Source organism: Haemorhous mexicanus, chromosome 2, assembly GCF_027477595.1.
Source record: "Haemorhous mexicanus isolate bHaeMex1 chromosome 2, bHaeMex1.pri, whole genome shotgun sequence".
In the NCBI taxonomy this organism is placed as follows: Eukaryota; Metazoa; Chordata; class Aves; order Passeriformes; family Fringillidae; genus Haemorhous; species Haemorhous mexicanus.
The window spans coordinates 30,739,246-30,760,051 of NC_082342.1; the positions used below are offsets into that span (position 1 = coordinate 30,739,246).

Below are 20,806 nucleotides of genomic sequence, written 5' to 3' on the forward strand. Positions count from 1 at the left end.
TTCTTTTTGTGCTCTAATTATCCATGAAAATTCACAGATTATATTTAAAAAAACAAAATGCTGCTCAGCAGTAATAACAATATTCCTCCAGACTGTTTTTGTATTATCCCAAAAGCAGGGCTTAAATTCTTACTATGGAGGTGGCTGTGGTTGAAATAAAAGTCTCCCATGTGCAATGACAACAGACTAGAAACATTTTTATCCTGATGTTGGGGGATATTAAAAAAAGTAAATTACTGGAAAGTAATTTTGGTCTGTGTGTTTGGGAACATAGCATTCAGTAGAGCCAGACTCTTGAACTCTTTTGAGCATTGCTTCCCCAAATGGCAGCAGTGCCCAGCTGAACTCAGACCAGCTGAAGGCTGAGTGTGGCTCTGCTTTACCATTAACCTACACCAGAACAGGCACTGTGCTGCTCTGACATTTGCTGGCTTATTAATAGATAATGTGTTTCAAGGCTCACATTTCCAATGCAATACAAGGGTTTTGTTGAAAGAAATACTTAAAAATTTGATTTTTCTCACTGTAACCTGTTCAAGGAGACTTGCAGCATTCTCCTTTTCCTCTTCTGTTCTTGGTTCTTTCACATTCATCTCTTCCAGCTCATTTTCCTGCTTTAAGATGTTCTCTATATATTCCTGGTGGAAAAATGAAAAAGAAGAATAAAGATGTAGATGTAGGCTTAAAATAGATATTTACATTGACATAATCATACCAACTGCTACAGAAAAGAAGCACATTTTTTTTCCCCACATCTCTTTAAATCAGTTGGAGAGAAAAAAGGGTTTTAAACCCACCACTCTGCCAGAAAGCTACATGCAGTAGCTTTACTAACAGACAGGTTTGTAGAAGCAATCTGTTTCCAGTGCCAGTTCTTTTTCACTTGTTTATATCTCTTTAATTTTATAGGAGATGGAGAAAGGAAGCATATTTTCCTTAAATCTTGATTTTGCTCTGACAAAGAGGAGGTGTGGCTAAAGATTTAAGATACTTCATTCTGGAAAAAAAAAAGAATTAGTTAAATATTGATTTATGAGCAATGAGGGTACTTTCATTGCATATTTATGCAATTATTACAACTGTTTTTTCAGTGCTAATTAATTGCAGTTCTTCCTTCCCAATGTAATAAACAGCATTCATCTTTCTCTAAAAATCAACAATAGATCTGGGTGATGAAGAGACTTCCCTTGCCATTTTGGTGTGGAACTTTTCTTACACTGTTTGCCTTTGAAAGATCAGCATGCATATTAAAGAATAATTTTTATATATTTATAGAATGAAAAACTGTAACATTTCATTCTGATAGACTTGAATATCTCAAACATGTCTGGGCTGGCCAGCTGTCAGTGTTTTTCTATTGCAAGCATGTTTTCTTTGAAATGTAATGTGGGGAAAAAAAAAATTATATAAATGGCTACAACATACTACTACCTTCACACATGTCACACGCTGTTAACTTACAAATTCAGTCTGCAATGCCATTATCAAGATAGGTTAAATGAATAAATTACAGGACACATATATTTTGTTATTCTCTAATTCTTAAGTAATAATGGGGTTTTGACTCTAAAATCTCTTCTAAGAGCATCTTCACAATGTGAATTAAATAAAGGAATGTTTTATACCAACACTGAGAAGGGCAAAGCTGCTCACTTTTGGACACAATCTCAAAACACTGGCATGGGAGGTCTAGCTTGTACCCTGCTATGAACAAGTCACTAATGAGGGATGACCACAAACCTTTTCAGAAGGCTACACAGCTATTTCCTAGACATGGATAGAGTAACAAACTCAGACTGAAACCTGGAAATGCTCAACATATATTTATGAAAAAAATACATAACCAAGACCAGAATGTGTCTCAGTGACCAAGTTAATTGCAGAATTATGGTGAGCTAGAAATTCTTGTTCAGATTTATATATTAAAATTTTTAAGGCATTTTGAAGGAAAACAACCCCTAAGTAAAATAAAAGCGAAGTAACAGATATCAATGTTGACAGCAAGGAAATTACATGTTAGAGTACTGTCTGTGATGTATGCTGGATTGGATCTCATGTATTTGCTCAGAAAACTAGGTTTCATAAGAAGTAAATGAAACAATTGAACTTTTTCAGAAAAACACTTCCAGCACCTCTCTATGTATGAAATAATTGTACTTCAAGCATAGTAGATTTCTTTTTCTCAGGTATATACTATACATTTATCACACCCAATTTGTCTACTTGTTTGTTCTTTATTGCTTACTGGAGGAATGAATAAATGTGGTCAAACTACCTTGAGGGAAAGATGCAGCTTTTCTCTTAGTTCATCATAGAGTGGCTTATACTGGAATAGTTGGCGGATCTGCAGTTTTTTGGGACATTTTCGCACAGGGACTGGCAAGGACACACGTGCTGCTCCAATGCTGAGTCCCTTCCAGGCACACCTTCTGACTGGGTGACCTGTGATGTCCCCCTGAACAGAGAGGAGCAAACAAAAAGAGCAAGAGGCTTCTTACATTACCCAAAAATGCACCTACTGGCAATATGTCTCAGTTGAAAGGCATGTGCTCTCCTTATAGAATCATAGACCTAGACAAAAAGCCAGTTGATTCCTAGGAACAATTTATCTATCCTAAACCATCTTCATCTGGTAAGATAAACTCCCCTTAAAATTGCTATATCCCCTCACTAAGTGTAAAAGAATGGGACCATACATTCCCTGACACAGCCTACTCTTTGCTCTGTCTGCTTAATAAACTGAATTTAATATTCACACTGTTTAGGGCTTCATTTCCCCACAGAGACAAACATCTATTGCTTTAACATGAAAAGACAGTTTTGAAAAATTATACCTCAGGAGGAGAAGATTCTTTCTGAGTGTCTTTCTGTAGATATGGAGGAACAATACTCTCTGGTTCTTTCTTCATTACCCAGGGGGATGCTTCAGCCATAGGGCGGAGGACAGTAATACTTAAAACACCTGGTTTAAAGACACATTTTGCTAAGAATCAGTTCAAATTAAAAAACCACAAGTGTCTCAGACTTACAGAAGAAAACACCTATCTACAAAAAAAATCTTATTACTAACAGATAAAAGTCCATGTATCCATGGCTACAGATAATATCAGATCACTGAGCTGATTATAGAATAGTGGTACAAGTTCAGATTACTCAGCCCATTTTTAACAACAAACTGCTTATGCTACTTGCTTTGATTCTTGGTTAACAGCTCAGTTGTATAGTGTGGGGAGTAGCCCAAACAAGGAAGAGCAGAGCATTGACCCATGTGTACTGAATACTAATCTCAGAATTAGTTCAACAGATTCACAACATTCATAATTCTACACTGTATTTTATACTTCATGCCCTGATCACTGGATGGATTCCATTAGAGACTATTTATTTGTATTGTTTGCATAAATTTTAATGTTCTTCAAAATATTTTTTCCAGCCCAACCCAAAAATTACTTAATCTACTATTATCTATTCCACAGGTGACCTTCAAAATGGATATCACAGCTGAGGTACTTTGTCACAATGATACAAAATTGTGTAGCTTTGCTGTAAAGGCAAATAGAGCCAATATTGTGAAAGGTGGAGCAGGAAGTCTGGAAAATCAGATGTGCTACTATTACAAATGATTGCTGGTTGTAAGTAAATTTTCTTGACTGGGATTTTTACTGGGTATGTATGCTCTCCATCTTTCTGATCTTTTAATCTTCTGCATTTTTCTGGCTCTCTTCGTGTCCCTTCTTTTTTTCTTTTTTTCCCATGGCAGAATGACTTCATTTGGTTTCTGCAAGGGGGAACCAGTCATTTGTGTGAAAAAAAGTACATTTAAAAATGTGCCACACTTTATAAGAGTAGTAAGTGGGAAAGCTGTTTTATGTCATATGCTTATGACATAAATCTGTGACAAATTTCTCTTAGGACTTTATGGCTTGAAGCAAACTTAACTTATCATCCCCTCATATTCAGGGGAACCAAACTTTCTTCTCTTTTAAAGGTATTTTTTTGTTAGCATCTACCTGTTACACTCAGTGTCTTTTATAGAAACACAGCTGATCAAACTACCTTTACCATGAAAACCAATAATTCCAGGACATAATTTCTTGCATTGCTACTCCATGGTGGTTGGTACCATGTAGTATTGGCTATTCCAGTAATATTTTTTCAGCTTTTTAATATGTATCCTTTCCAACTGACAGCCTAAAGGTCAACATCAGGGCATCACTGTCCTCATTGCTACATCATTAATGAAGAAGGTGATATATTCAATTGTTTAAATGACAAACACAAAGAATATATTTATTTGGCAATGACTTTTATTTGTATGACTGGGAGTGGATAAAGATATGCTATTTTTTTGTTCGCTTATCCCTTACCAGTGTCCTTCAGTTAATTCTCTGCTTCCCAGAGTTTTTCCCCAAACTCCTTTCTTTCACTCCTAGAAGTGTGGATCCTTATTTACAAGGGTAAAAACATTTTCTGCTCAAATAAAAGTTTTGAAACTTTTCAATTCTTTCTATTAGTAGTCTGTCAGAGAAGAAACATTTTCTACCTGGCTGTTCTTGTACAGGATCCTGCAAGACTGCAGTGGCAGGATCACTGCAGGCCTCAGCCATATACTTGTGTACATCCTTTGTTCTCAGGAGCTCCGTTCCAGAACCGTCCGCAGAGATGATGAAAAACCTGCGCAGCCAAACACACGCACGGGGCTCTATCAAGAGGGCAGAACTCCAACATGATGGCATCAAATGTGCTAATGCAGAGTACTGAACAAAGGGAGCACAAATCCATGAACCCTGTAAAATACTGTGTAGTGAAGAAAAGAAAGTGTTAACCTATGAATGCAACACAGTTTACCTGGGGACATGCTCATTATCGGTGATAGATTTGTTAACATCATCTGCTGCTGAGCTCTTGTCCTCCTTGTCATCATAGCCACTGCTGGGAATGCACACATCTGTGCTGCCATCAGCCAGGACCTACAGCAGAAATAATGTGAAATTACTTGAGCTAAAAGATCCTTTTAAAACAGTGACTTGCTGAAGAACTTTAACATAACCTAGCCCAGTGAAAGAGACAAAAGAACACATTTCACACTGAGCAACTGGAAACTCACAGGAAAAAGAAATAAAGAGAAAAATTGAAAAGACTGTAAAACCTCCAAAACATTTCTCAAAAGACATGCTGTATGATAAATACTAATATCACATGCTGGTATTTAATAAATTCCCAAGAACTGTTACACAAAAAAACTCACTCACTGGTCAAGCCAGGTAACTGTATACTCAAGACAGACATTTATGTATACCTACTGAGTGAACTTCTACAGTATCTTCCTTCTTGAAAGTACTGTGTGCTTATTAACTAATGTGACATTAACATATTCAAACAAGATAACTAACAATGACCTAAGAAGGAATGATAATGCCTTTTTCAAGATACAATTTAAATAAGGGTGATTCAAAGGACAGTCCATTAACTGAATCTGACACACCTAGTTTTTAATCCTCACTTGCAGAGCTGATTATTTGCTATAGTACAAATCATGCTAATTAAAGGAACTTTAGAGGTGAGCTAAATTGTAAACCGTGTATTCTGTTTCAATCTCTCTAAAGAGGGATAAATATAAAAAAAAAAGGATATCCATCACTTAGTCAAGAAGATATCAGAGACCTGATTCTGGCTACTTTAAATATTACAATGTTACAATTTGACTTTGAGAGAAGTTTATAACAGAATGCAGAAACTTGTTTTCTTCCATGTATTTTACCTTGAAAGTATTTCCTTCAGGATCCATCATCTCACAAATAGGGCTGGAAGTGTGTTTCATAATGTATCTCCCTGCTTGTTTCTCTTCTTCCTTGCTGCTGAAATCGAAAACTTCATGGCTATAAACTGCTGAGCAATCTTCATCAAAGAAAAGAAAGCCTCCCTTGCTGGGTAAAACCTGTGACAGCAAAAAGGGAAGAGATTCAATCCTCAAAGGTGAAAAATTTAATTTAAAGATACTGTGAAAATGAAGAACAGATACAAATCAAGTGGACAGCTTCCAGATATTCAATATTGAATCATCCACTTCAGAGGAATCAAAGGGGAGAAAGAAGGAAGATGAGGTCCAAGAGGTAGGCTGATCTGAGTCTCTGTGATATTTAACTTCAGGAAATTTAAGACTGTGATTTAAATATACTGTACATTTGTGAGTAAGTACCTAAACACTGTCAGAGTATGAAAGAGATAGAATAATAGGGATTAGTGAAGACTATAGAGAAGGGAGGCAATGAAGGTGAGAGCTGCTAATGGCAGGGGACTTGGAACACAAAGATTAAACGTCACTGTCACAAACTAAAAAGAATTCCCACCTGATATGTTCCCTGTGGCTTTGCTAGAATAGATGTCCCATCTCCAAAGATAGTACGACAGGTCCCATCCTCACAATTTGTCATAACAGTAGCAAACTCAGGATTCTCTACTCGTGTTCCTTTAAGCTTCTTTGTGGTGACTTCTGAGGGTTCATCTAAGATTTAATGCAGAACAATGAGACAGGAACACATGAATCATGGAAATGTCTTAGGATTCCATTTGCTTTTTCTCTCATAGTGCTGGATCTTTATCTTTTCAGTTCAAGACCTTAATAAACTTCATAGCATCTTTTATCATATATTTTTATGTTAGGTAAACAATATGCAATCTTTTAAGTTCTGGACTGTGAATTCAATATAGGAAAACCCAACAGTAAAAAATATCTGTAACTATCTGTAGCTGGCCAGGAAAGTACACTCTAATGTATCAAGTATGGTACTAACCATAATGATCTGGATACTTGTAATAAACAAGGTGGATCACTGAAATTCTTTGTGCCTGTAATACAAACTCTAAAATGAGAAGAAATTCCTATTCAGCAACACAAATCTTGGAAAACAAATGAAAACAGGCATGTTAATCTGGTTATTGCCTTTCCATTGAAGAGATGGGTCAGTTCAAGGGATTTTGACTTTTGAAATCCCACAGGGAGATGTCCCTGAACATTTTCTGCTAACTCAATAATGATCTTTCCCTACACTGTGTTTGAACAGTCCAGACACTCACACAGTAAATGTCCCCTTCATTTTAATTAAGGAGGACAGGACTTGTCTTGCAAATGAAGCAGTCATACAGAACACACCACCAGCCAGAAGAATCACAGATGACCTTTAGCCTCACTTGTTTCAGCCAAATACAAGTTTCACTTTTCTTGGCAGGACATTTTCCACAGCCATATTCAGATATTTAGTATCTCCAAGGTTGGTGAGTCCATGGCTTCACTGGGAAATATAAGGATGCCTTGGTCCTTTCATACCTCTTCAATTAAAACTCAAAGCAACTTCCTTGTTATTATTAGGGCAGGGGAGAGAGGGCAATGAACACACTAAGACTCTGTCACTGTGGTCTCATGGTGATGGAGTACCACATAGGTATGAAAGAAGGAAATTTAATTACTTGCAACAGTATAATTTTTGCACTGAATATACTGCTGAAAGAAAGCAAACAAACTAAGCCTAGACTGCACTAGTGGATCTGTTATCTAGGCTGCTAGTATAAGCCACCTTTAGTATATATTTTGACAACTTTCTGTTTCACAAAATATGTTAAGTGCAAGAAAAGTAAGCGCTCCCCTTTAGATGTTACCTGTTTCCACACTACCCTCTGGTACAGAAAGGTCTTCACATTTTTCATAAAAAGTTGTGATCCTGGTACCATCAGCATGCTCTACTACTCTGTTACCATCTGGCTTCTCAACAATTATCACTTCATCTTCTCGTACAGTCATAATCTGAAAAAATGAAGGACTACTCATTTATATTGGCACTGTGATACTTGTGACAGCAGCAACAACAATATAAGGGATCAGGACTGAAGCTCTAAAGAATCTTGCCTACCACATGGTCATCTACTTGAGAGACAGAGGAAACACATTTTCTTCAAAATCTAAAGCCACTGCATTTCTAACAGTGCAGTAACACAACCTGTAGGATGTTTTTAAAGAATAGATCCTACAACTTATATGATGGTAGCCCTGTCTCTTAGCTTACAGACGGTGCTACAGTATCACCAAAACAGTTAATACCATTCCATCAGCTGGGTTCGTGGCCTGATACATTAAGAGTGGCTTCAGATCCATTCTGGTGGCACCCTCTGTGCCCACTAGAATGCCTAATGGAGTTGTTGTTATCCAGGTTCCTGCCTTAGGTTGTGTAGAACTGGCCTTTTCAAACTCATCAGACTTCTGTGACTGTAATGATATCTTGTCATTGCCTTTTCCTGCAGAAAAAAAAATCTGTATCAGACTTGATTTTCTCTAAAGCAAAAGACAAAACCAGTAAAGTTCAGAGTTTGTGAACATTGCTTTTGACAGAATTGCAAAATGAACCATTTAACAGGCTAGAAGAAAATTACAGCTCCTGCTACTCGAAGACATGATCCTGAACTAGCCTTATCTAATGTGCTTCCTCACAGAAAAAGTAAATAGCATGCTAATGCCATTAGTCCTATGGTGCATCAGAAGAAAAGGATTTCATTATGAAAGGCAACTGGAGAGATCCTATTAGGAATGTTATAGAGAACTCTTGTCTCCCATATTCAGGAAAAATAGACACAGTGTATGCAAAAGACAAGAGTGTAGTCCAGAGAGCAGGCTGAAAGACTTAGAGCAAATATCAAGCAAAAAAGCACCCCCGAAACCAATGAGATGAAACTCTTTACTAGAAATTTGTCAAGAATAAGCAGAGGAGAAGAAAGGTGGGGAAGGTGAAAAAGTGATCATAAATAAAGGACAAGGAATAAAGGACAAATACTGAGAATTCATATTAGAAAACCATTTGTCAGAGTTGTTCTCATCTTTGCAGATATCTAAAGGAATATCCTAAGAAAAAGGACTGGACTTGACTCAAAAAGTCTCTTTTTGAGACACCTTTCTCTTTGATGGCAATTTTTATTCACCTATTTCCAATAAATTTTATGTTAATACGACAGGTCAGAATTATTCTGTGTACTAATTAATACTGACCGTGATCTTGGACTATACTCTGAGGTAGGAAGAAAACATTATTTGGTTATTTCTCAATCAAACAAAATACACTAAGAATGGCTATATTACCACCAAGCACATGTCCATACAACCAGTTGATAATAACCAATAGTAGGTGCCTTGGAATACATGGAGTGAGAAAGAAAAATGTATCCTCTGTGAGAGAAGCATTTCTTAATGCAAAGACTAAAAAGTAAGACAAAAGTAAGGATTTAACACTACTGTAGTTACAAGGATTTCTTTTAAAAGACTTTGTGTTCACTCTGATACCAATGAAGTTCTTACACAAATTTTTACTATTAGAGTCCTACCATGTTAGAAGAAAAATAAATTTGGAGTAGGAGATGATTTGCTACAAAGGTAACATAGAAGTGTGCAGCAGCTGAGTACAGATAAAATTGCATTTTCACAGTCAGAATTTTCAGATTAAAGAAATATGCTCTTTATTAAGTATCATCAGCCCTACTAACTTTATATCTGTCCAAAACACAAGAAATATTACCTTTCTTAGCACTGGTGTCAGATAAATGGTCTGATTCTGTTAAGGGAGTTTTCCTCCATGTTTCATCTGTAGGTGGTGGTAGGACAGGACCAGAATCAGGGCTATTACTCACTGCGCCATCAGCAAACAGAATCTACAGAAATCAAGGACATACTAGAGGTTAAAATAAATTCAAACACCAATAGAAAGTCTTAATGTGTCACAAATGCGATAGTCATTAGAATACTGTGGGTGATGAAGAGGAAAAAAGTAAAATCTCTCAGAATGAATACAAGAAATAAAGAAGCTATCTTGAAGATAATTAATAGAACAGACTCTTTCATTTGGAAGGGACCTACAATGATCACCTGGTCCAACTGCCTGACCACTTGGTCAGAGATGACCAAGTTAAAGCATCTTGTCAATGGTGTTGACCAAATGTCTCTTAAACACTGACAACCTTGGGGCATCAACCACCTTTCCAGCAAGCCTGTTTCAGTGTCTGACCACTCTTCTGGTAAAGAATGCTTCTCAATGTCCAGTCTGAACCTCCCTTAGTGCTCCTTTGAGCCATTCCCATGTGTCCTGACAGTGGATTCCAGCGAGAAAGGATCAGCACCTCCCTCTGCACTTCCCCTGTGAGGGAGCTTCAGAGAGCAAAGAGGTTGACCCTCAGTACCTGTCTCTCCAAAGCAGACAAGCACAGAGCCCTCAGCCACTCCTCTCAGGATGCACCTGCCAGCCCTTCCACCAGCTTTGCTCTTCTCTGGACTCACTGCAGGACTTTCCCACCCCTCTGGAGTGGTGGTGCCCAGAGCTGCTCCCAGCACTCCTGGTGAGGCCGCAGCAGCGCTGAGCACAGCGGGTGATCCCCCTGTGCCCGACTGTGCTCTGTGGTTGATGCCCCCAGGACACGGCTCCTGCCCTCTGGGCTGCCCGGGCACGCCCTGCTGGCTCTCACTGAGCTGCTGATGCTGCCCCCAGCACCCCCAGGGCTCTTCCTGCAGGGCGCTCTGCAGACACTCCTGTCACAGGTTGTACTTGTGCCTGGCATTACTCTGTCCCACAAGTAGCTTCCAACAGTTGGCTTTGTTAAATTTCATCCCATTTTTCACTGCCAGAAAATTTCATCCCATTTGCTGCAGTCTATGGCTCTAATTAATGGGGACTCTTTTAATAATAAAAAGGCGTTGTAAAAATAAACAGTAAAGATTATTCTTTGACTAAATGGTCACAGGCTAATGACTTTTTTTTGGTAGCAGTGATAATGCATCTATATTGGCATATTGATCTGTACTGAAATATTCCACATGTCTAGGACTGCTGTGAATTTTTTAGCCATTATGGTAGTCAACAAAAAGAAGTCTTGGTTGCTCATCAAATTATATCTGGTTTCTGAGATCCATTACACTCATCTCTTGATATGCATGTTCTCTGTGTGTCAGATAAACTCTAGAATTATTCCAACCATCCCTAAATTAATTTATAAATACAGTAAAATGTAGAAAAGAAATGGACAACATATAGAAACAACTCTTGAAATTGTTACTGTAAGGAATTATTTATTTCTTCTTTTTTGAATGCTTATCATATGCAATAAATTTCTGATGACTCATAGACATTAAGTTAATATAAAGAAGGATGCACTCGTAATCTGTTTAAGCAAAGACTACTGCAAAATCATTTGAGGCACGTAAGATCTACATTTTTTTTTCTCTCAGGAAACAGTATGCTGTGAATATACAGACATACAGCAGCTATTTCTGAAATGGATACATTTCTCAGGAATCCTGGCAAAATGTTTTAACATCTAGTGTGATGAATAAATGTAAAGAACTTACACTGGACATTGTGGTCTCCTTAGACAGGAGAAAGAAATTCAGGAAATTAGGAATTATTTTGACAGATTCTGAGTCAAATTAGATGACTCCTCTTTCATCTGTTTGCTAACTACATGTAGAGTCTTAGAGTTTAAAAAAAAGTTGCTTGCGGATTGATTATAATATTTGCAAAGATAGCCTATATCACCTAAACTGTAACAAAATTCTACACAACAAAAATATGTGTAAACAAAGCAGGTACTTAGGAATATACAGACTTTCCCCCTGAAAATTTAGGGTATGTAAATGTGTCTGCAGGAGCTCATGTCTTTTCTAGATCCCATATAAGTGTTTAAACTAAAGAAAAAATATGAATGCTTTCATATTGCCAAAAATACTCAAAGCTGAACTAATCCACACTTCAGAAGCTTAAGTTTAGGAATGCAGTTCTCTGAACCATATTCAGCTATTTCCTAATCACAAAGTTGCCTAAAACCTTTTAGTGCCTGAAATTTTCATACTTAAATCTCCCTAAGTTCTGACTCTGAGCAAAGCCAAGAGTACTTTAGTCTTGACATGGCTGCATAATTCAATATTACTTAACTCCATCATCTACAAACCGGACACTTCTTGATCCCAGTAGACAAAAACAAGTTTAAGGGTAATCACCTTCCATTACAATGAACTGTACTAAATTGTACTGCTTGCAATGAATTCTACCAAATATACCTGGGTAGATCCATCCATCAGGTGCTTTATGACAGTTCCTTGACTAGTGATGACTCTTGACACCTCTTGTTCTTTTTGCCTCGCAGGAGGTAAATAAAGATGAGAGTCCTTTACCTTTTGGGGATAACTCTGTCTAACCAGAATTTCCAGAGGAGGCTGCTTAGCCTGTTCACTTTTGGTGTCTTCCTGCTTCATTTCACCTTCTGTAACCTGATGTTCCTCCTCCCCACCTGACATAACCTCTTCCTTCTCTCCACTTGGCACAACCTCTTCCTTCTCTTCTTCATCTGCTTTGGCCTTACTTTCCTCTACCGTCTCTTCCTTTGCTTCAGTGGCAGTGGCTTTACCTTTCAAATCTGAAAGCAAACTTTGAATTACTTAGTACTGCACAGCACACATTCAAACAGTGCTACACACCCAGCATCATGGTGTCAACAGAAGATGTGCAACTCTAGGTAAGACTAATCCTCTTTGCCTGAATCTGTAATCCACAGAGTAAAAGACCGACTCTGATTTCAGAGCAAAGGTCAAACCAGTCACCTACTCAGAAACTCTGCAGCCTCTTGTGAAGGTGGCTGTCTTTCCAAATGAAAGCAAGGGGAATTTTAAGATGGATTTCTTATGGATGCCAAATTTTTGTAAGACTAACATCACATGAGAGGAATTCCCTAACAGCCCATAAAGGTGACAAAAAAAAAAACCCAACAGAGTTTCATCATATTTGAATTTGTATAGAAACCCAATGAATATATTCTGTCTGCTTTAGCAAGTAAATTTCTTATATTAAATGATGGCAGTGTTTTGAGTATGCTAAGGGGTATAATTATGGTAATTTTTTTGAGAGACTCCACGTAAGTGTCTGTAATTGCTCTGTTCACCTCAACTACTCAGCATTTCAACTTATGCTTCTTGCCAAACTATGTATGTTTGAGAACACTCTGCGTGTTCTTTACTTCATACCCAATTAATCAGATCACATTTACTGAGCTTTACAGATTTGTTGTACATAGGTATTAAATGACATCTGTACATGGCTGTTTTTAGAACTAACTAGATAACAACAAAATTCACATTTCTCTGCTTCAAAACCTAACAGCAGGACTAAAAACCCCCAAGATTTACTACAGTTTAGAACATGCATATATGAACCTAACAGTGATTTTCAAAAACACTGCAGAAAAAAATTGCAGAATATTTGTCAGGCACAGAAACTTTAAAGTATCCATATACCCTATCAGTCTTCTAAAAGGAAATCCAAAGACAAGGGCAGAAAGGCTTATTCTGGGTGTTTTATCTGTACGTACTGGATGGCATAAACCAAAGGGCTTCTGTGAAATAATTTCTGTTTGAAACAGATTGCATCTTTTAGAAAAGCAACAAAAAACCCCCTGACTGTAAAACAACCAGCAGCAGAGACTCCATCACAGCTTTGGTTAGTTTTGTTAATCATTCTTACCATTTATGAGTGTAACATTTTTACCAAATGAGTATAACTTAAACCTAGCATAAAGTCCTAGTTTTCAGTTTCAAGCCCCTGAAAATTGTAATAACTTTGTATACTGTGTTTACAAGCTATCACCAAAATTCTGTTTTCTTGTACTTCCAGGCTGGCACCAGCCTTTGACCTTTTCTTTGGTGCTTAAATGGAGTTCTCTGGTGAAATGAGCTCATTATAAGATATATCTTCTCCTGCTTTAATCATTCTTGTGATTCTTCCCCGAATCTTTCAAATTATTAACATTTTGTTAAGTACATATGCTTTCAAAGGAAGTGCAGACATGGGTAATGTAACTATCTTCCTGCTATCACTCAAGATTCCTCAATATATATGTATTTATTTATTGAATTTGCTTGTTCTTCTTTAGTATTCCAATCTATGTGCATATTCAAATGATTATCCAACATGACTCCCAAGGGCTTTTTATGGTTGCTAAAGGGCTTTTTATGGTTGCTACTTCCTTCCCCTCAATCTTTTATGTTCAACAACTTGTGATTCTCGATTTCATATTTGTTTTAATAAAACCATATTATTTGTGTTGCAAATACTATGGAATAGACATTATGACAGACAGTATTCTGTCATAAGAGTTACATCTAAACCCAATCAATGAATAAATAATTTTCTTCTGTAGTCTTAGCTTCTCTGAAATTCCTTACTTTGCAGCGTCTCAGAAAACTAACCTCGAAACCTTTCACCAAGGAAAGTTAATACAAGTCCATTGGGACAGGAGACATTCAAACTTGGAAAAGCAGGAGCATCTGGTATCTCTTGTATTTGGGGAACTGGTTCTTGCATTTCCACCTACAGAATGAAAAATTAATTAAGTTCTAGTCAGCATTTTAAAATAATAAAGAAAAAATTAAAGTACAGATTTAGTCTGCACAGATTCTGTTTTAACAGTACTTTTTTTTTAGTGCTGTTTACCACTCATATTTAACATTTTCAGAGTTTATGGATTCAGAAGTGGAAACATTAGTTATTTTCTTTGATTATGCTATCTTTCATTCACCTTGAAGAATCATCCCCTCAAAAACCTATGTTACATCGGACTACACCATGCCAGTAGTCATTAGATGAAAAAAGTTTTGGGTTGCAGACATAGGTAACAGAGAGAACTTGTCCTGGTATTATCCCATATTCTTGCTTTCCAGGAATAGAAATACAGGGGGGAAACGGCAGATGTTTTGCCACCTGTTTTTCAACACAAAAGATGCTGTATATTTTACAGTTAATTTGCATAATATTATTGGTAATTAGGCTACTCTCAATACCCTAAGATTGTAGTCACAGCATCGTGAGGTAGAAGTCACAGAATAGGGCAGAAGTAACCCTCAGTTGTCATCTACTTCTCCCTGTCTAGTGGTAAAAACAATAATCAAGTATAACTATACTGTTAATGAAAAATTCTAATGTAACGCATTCTAAAAATTTCCAGGGCTGGAGGTTTCCTGGTAAACTGTTCCAGGGCTTTACCTTGCTTTGCCTTACTGACATTTTCCCAGAGATTGACTTGAATCACTACTGCAGAAAATTAGTTTACTTCTAAATACCTCTGATGATACAAGCTCACATAATAGATGATGGTTATTTTTAGGTCTTTACAGAAGGCTATTCTGTATCTCAACTCAAGATCAAAGAAACCCAAACTAATTATTTTAAATCTTTCCCACTGGTTAAGTTTTCAAGACCTGTAATCTTTCTTCATGCTTTCCTTAAAGCTTTCAGAGTGGCTCATATTTTTCTTGCAGTGCAGTATCCACAACTGGACACAATACTCCAACTGAGACTCTACCAGCTGTAAAATAAAAATAACTGCACATGTTTAGCAGGCTCTACTCCTCTGTATTTACAACTCAGTGGTCTTTGCCCTTCTCACAGGAAGATGGCATTGTTGACTTACGGATAGCTTCTGATCCATGACAACTTTCAGACCTTTCTCTACAGAACTGTTACTGACACAACTGTTATCCATTCTGATTATTTATATGTAATTGTAGAACCTACCTCTTATTCCTACTGAATTGCATCCTATTTTACAGACCATGTCCACGTGAATTTGTCAAGTCCGATTTGGATTCTAATCCCATTCTCTGAAATACTTGCAGACTCACACAGACAGGTGCTGCATGCACTAATATGAATACTCTCTATGCAAAGTAATTCCAAACCAAGTAGTTAAAAACCTTTTGGTTTAGAAGTCATCCTGACAGATTTTTAATTATAGGATAGATTTTTCTATAGGGTTCATTTGTGCCATACAATTGGTGTATGTTATGCTGAGTGCTGTTTGGCAACTCCCTACACCACTTTCCACAATGAAATTAGGTAAGGAGCCCTTTTTGTGGATATGCACAGAATCTGTTTTGCAACAATAGCCACAGTGTTACTTCAACCATGAGGCACTAAAAACTACTTCAGAGCAGAAATTCAGAATGCACTTTCCAAAGATTCATCCATACTTTCCAAAGACCTGTACTATGACAGAAGTACTTCAGTTAAAGGCTAAAGTAAATTCCTCAGATTGCTGGTCACTGGCTTGTTACCAGGTGGAAAGACCAAATTACAGAGCAAGATACTGCAAACTGTCTTCAGTAATTTGCTGGTTGGTTTGACTTTTGAATATTGGTTTTGGGAAGCCCAAAAAAATTCTACTTGGTTAAACTAAAAATTTAGCTGAGATATTAATAATGAAACTGAAATATTAATAATGATAGAATGGTTCAGGATGGAAGGGACCTTAAAGATTGTAGAGATCCAACCGCCTTCCATGGACAGGGATAGTTTCCACTAGACCAGGGTGGTCAAAGCCCCATCCAACCTGGCCTTGACCACTTCCAAGGATAGAGCATCCACAGCTTCTCTGGGCATCTGTTGCAGTGCCTCAATCATCTTCACAGTTAAGAATTTCTCCCTAATATTTAATCTTAATCTTTCAGTTTAAAGCCATTTCCCCTTGTCCTGTCACTACAAGCTCTGGTAAAAGTCCCCCTCCAGCTCTCTTGCAGGCTCACTTAGGTACTGGAAGGCATGTTCTAAGGTCTTCCTGCAGCATTCTCTTCTCCAGGCTGAACAACCCCAATGGTTTCAGTTTGTCTTTGCAGGGAAGGTGCTCCAACCCCCTGATAACAGCTGTAACTGTAAAGCCAAAATTGACAAAAGAATGTGGGCCATGGCAGACTCACTGCTTTACATCACAGAGCCATAAAGACTAAGTTCATTAACAGCTGCCAATATGTACATATGAGAACTGAAAGAGTAAAACCTATCCTTAAGAGCACCACAAATTGTTAGGAATTTGTAAAGGCACAGCTCAAAGCCCTCTGAGAAGAATATATGTTCCTTTTACAGAAGTTCATGCCTTTGAATTTTTGTTTTGTTTCTTTGGATTGGATATTGTCTCTTCTCTCACCTTTTGTTCTTCTTTCTGTACCAGGTTATCAGGTGGTGAAGGGGCTAATTTGCGACGGTTTCCTTTGGCAGAAGCTTTTACTGATTTTCTTCTGTCAAACTTATCTTTTTTTCCTGAAGCTGGTGTAATAGCAGCAACTGTTGGAATTACCGTCGGAAGATGAACAGAAGGGACGTTCAGAATTCTTGCTAAGACAAGACCTGTTTCATCATCTAAGGAAGGAAAAGCAGGATTTTCAATGTAATGAAACTTCATAAATGTAGATGGCCACATTTTATTTTTTAAAAAAATTTTGTACACTGAATTTTACCTTAGAAATAATAACCTCAGTGGGAGAGTTTGTTATTTCAGATAGAGGGACTATATATATAAGAGTATTTAGAAAATCTTTTCACAGACTGACAACTTATTAGCCTAAAAGACATCTTGAAACTATTGCTTCCCACAAGTTGTCACTTGGTTGTCACCTCAAAAATAAAAAAAATACTATTTAAAAATTCTTTTTACTTCCAGAATACTTAGAAGTGGAGACATTCTGAATCTAGTATCTGATAATCACTGTGTTCTGCTTTATCATGGACTGATCCAGCACAGATGGACTCTACAAATTTTGTACTACATATGTCTATTTTGCTATAATTCCTCAGAAAGATTCTAATGATCTAGACTTGATAAGACTCTTGCAATTCTTCAAGCCAAGCACTAGGACAGCCTTCTAGGCATGTCAACAGGAAGTAGTCATGTTGCCTTTCAAAACAATTTCTTGAAAATAAAAGAAATACAAATTTACATTTTTGGTAATTATTTCTACAAACTGACACTTCACTTTCATAAAAATGTCACCCATGCCTTTATTTTGGTTGCCCCCCAAAATAAGAACATGGTGTCTGAGAGTAACAATTTAAAAGAGTGGATTGTCAAGACTGAGATAAAGTGCCTTTAGAAATCTTGAGAGAGACATAAAATTCCAGAAACTCACATTCACATGTCTAGGACATGAAATTGTGCTCTCATGATTTTGTCAAAATATAAAGAGCAAGTGCAGAGGTTCTATAGTATCCAGAATCAAAAGCCCTGCAGGTGCTCAAGCAGTCCCAGATTCATAAAGAGACAAGAAGATTATTTCTAACATAAATGTAAGGTGATTGGAAATTAACCTTTGATAAGGCTGGAGAAAACAAAGAATAATTCAAAATTTGAAGAAATATTAACATCTGCCCCCCAAAAGAAAAAAAAGTTGCATAAAGCTGGAAAACAACTTGAGTCCTTTTGTCACTTTAGCTTCCCTAAAAGGAAGATGAAATAGGTAAAGTATGAAAAACAGTAGGAAAAATGTGAATTAGAGAGTTTCCAGAAAACTATTTCAGTACTGCACAGAAAAAGGGTAATTTGCATACCATTTAACTGATCAGTGGGGAGAAACTGCAGTTTTCTTGGTATACCTTTCTGCATTAGGGATGGATGGCATATGAGAATCATCTAAGAGAGTATTTCTGGTCAGAATTGTTCTGAGCACTTGGAATACAAAGACCCATGGGGGGTTTGGCATAAGCAATGATCACAGAAAAACTGCAAGCAATCAAAGAATGCCAGTAAGCAGTGCTCTAAAGCTCAACATGGCAAGGATTATTCTAATGCAGAATACGATGATTATGGGGAATGTGAATAAGCCTAAACATCACAGCTGACATGTAGGTGTTTAATCAGACATGTCTCTCTTTTATGCCAAAATCCAAGTTTTTGCAAGCCACTATTGTGAATGCCCTTTTGACCCAAGTCTATTTTTTAGTAATTAATTTGTAAAATATATTTGAACAATTAAAACTGAGTGTAGAGTTGAATGGTTTACCACAGTCCACACAAAGATGCATTCAATTAAATGTTTTCATATTTTAAGAGCTGAAAAATGCTGGAATTATTTTCTGATCAGAGAAGGGTTTCACTTTTATCCATATGATGGTTTCAGTGGCCTTCAAACGTAATGGAAACAAAAAGCCAAAAAGCTCTTGGTAAAAGCAGATGCTGTTTTCACTGTGGTTTTCTGAAGCAATTGCTTCCAGTTGGTGAATGTGTTTATTGAAAGGCTGAGAGAAATCCCTCATTATGTCTGCACAACTGTAACCTACAGTCCAACTCCTAAAGTAAAATGAAAGTTCCATAATCGCCTATATAAGTTTACAAAAATATTATTTCTTGGAAAACCAAGAAGACTCCTCAGCAAATCACATTTTCTTTGGCTCAAATTAATTGGCTGATTTTGCTTGGCTACTTAATAACAATACTTGCACTGCTCTGTTTTCACAGTAAGCAGAAAAACTTGGAGACCTCCCTCCATTTTGAAAATTGAATCATAGAATATTCTTGACAATGTAATCTCATTTTGAGCCTTGCTGAAAATTCTCTACCATGTAGTAACAGCTGCTGAGAAAGGAAGAATTGCATGCAACAAATTACTGGGCTAAGAAGTGTATGAAGGAGAAAAAAAAGGGGAAAAAAATATTCCCTCTATGGTTCTCAAATATCCTCTTCTATTTGCTTACTTTACCTGCTGCCTCCCCTGTAGGTCCATAATAGCTCAGAGACAGCTGGATTCCATTTTCCAAGGTGGCTGAAAAAGATCCAAACTTGCTCACAGCTTTCTTTTTATTTTTCAATTCTTCTAAAAAAAAAAAAAAAAGAATTAATTTTAAGGACAGAAATACATATCAGAACCACCTGACCTGTAAACCAATGGCTGGTGTGAGAAGTGGAACCTTAGTGAGGATGACTAACCTAAACAGACTAAATAGAGCAGGGAATACCAACATTCCATTCTTAGGGTACAATATAATAGTCAGTTTTGTGCAATACACTTGTGGTTTTTTATCCAGAAATAGAATTCTAATTAGTTAGGTGTGTAAAAACAGGTTTAATAGCAACAACTAATGTGAACTCTTATGGAATTTAAGCCGCAAAAGGACCCAGTTCTGGAGTTATGGATCCTTGTTTCTTGGCTGATAAGAATGTTAAACTGCCCATTTCTACTGCATGTGGCCTATGCACTAATAAAAATCACAGTCCCTCACATGATGTCACAGGGACAGGAGCTGAACTTCAATTATCCCCGACGGTATCCCTTCCCTTCCCTCTGGATATTCTATGACTCTCTGTGTGTACTTTGAGGAGAAAGTAAAAGAAAGGACAAAAAAAGTTGCAAAATTAGATTCCAAGACAGGTCTGGGATTTGTAAAAGTGGATCAGGAGTCAAACTCACATAGAGGGGCAGATCAAGGTGCCATGTGATGAATATGTCATGGTGAAAACCACATGAACTAGGCAAGATACACCTCCCAGACCCTTGGTCCTACCTTGCCTCTACTTCAGCTGCTGCTGCCTTAAAGAAACATTCTATTGGTAAGAGAAAAACTTGGGATTTCCCATATGGGGAACATATGGGAAATATGTTAAAATGGTGAGGAGTAGCAGAGAAGACTACAAAAGCAGGTTAAGGCAGGCCAAGCTATCTCCCAAACTCAACAACATGGGACACATCCTGAGACCCTGTCTGCTCCAATTTCTTGTCTATCATTGCAATGCTTATTGCTGAACACCACCTGTAGGAAGATGTTTTGGAATTTTGACCGCTTCACATATTTACCATTGTTCCATCCAGCCACTGTCAATATCAGGGTGGATTGATTCTTGTCTTCCCTAATACATTTGTATAAGGTGCTCCTGTTTACATGGGAGGAAAGCCTTGCACTTGTGTCCAGTGAATACAACTTGTCTCAGATACTCACACACTGGTTATGCCAGTACAATCAGGCAGACC

General features: G+C 37.3%; 1 protein-coding gene across 1 annotated transcript in view; it reads right to left on the minus strand.

The window, feature by feature from the left end:
* Positions 1–20,806, minus strand: part of SPAG17 (sperm associated antigen 17) — an 85,885-nt gene that overhangs the window by 10,709 nt on the left and 54,370 nt on the right. The window contains exons 23-36 of the mRNA XM_059840345.1: positions 19,541–19,654; positions 16,996–17,207; positions 14,267–14,387; positions 12,086–12,441; positions 9,558–9,690; positions 8,096–8,289; positions 7,657–7,801; positions 6,351–6,493; positions 5,762–5,938; positions 4,849–4,970; positions 4,544–4,674; positions 2,835–2,962; positions 2,276–2,455; positions 525–638 (exon numbers count right to left, since the gene is read on the minus strand). Of these exons, the coding sequence (XP_059696328.1) occupies positions 525–638; positions 2,276–2,455; positions 2,835–2,962; positions 4,544–4,674; positions 4,849–4,970; positions 5,762–5,938; positions 6,351–6,493; positions 7,657–7,801; positions 8,096–8,289; positions 9,558–9,690; positions 12,086–12,441; positions 14,267–14,387; positions 16,996–17,207; positions 19,541–19,654 (2,270 nt within the window). The remainder of the gene's footprint in view (positions 1–524; positions 639–2,275; positions 2,456–2,834; positions 2,963–4,543; positions 4,675–4,848; positions 4,971–5,761; positions 5,939–6,350; positions 6,494–7,656; positions 7,802–8,095; positions 8,290–9,557; positions 9,691–12,085; positions 12,442–14,266; positions 14,388–16,995; positions 17,208–19,540; positions 19,655–20,806) is intronic.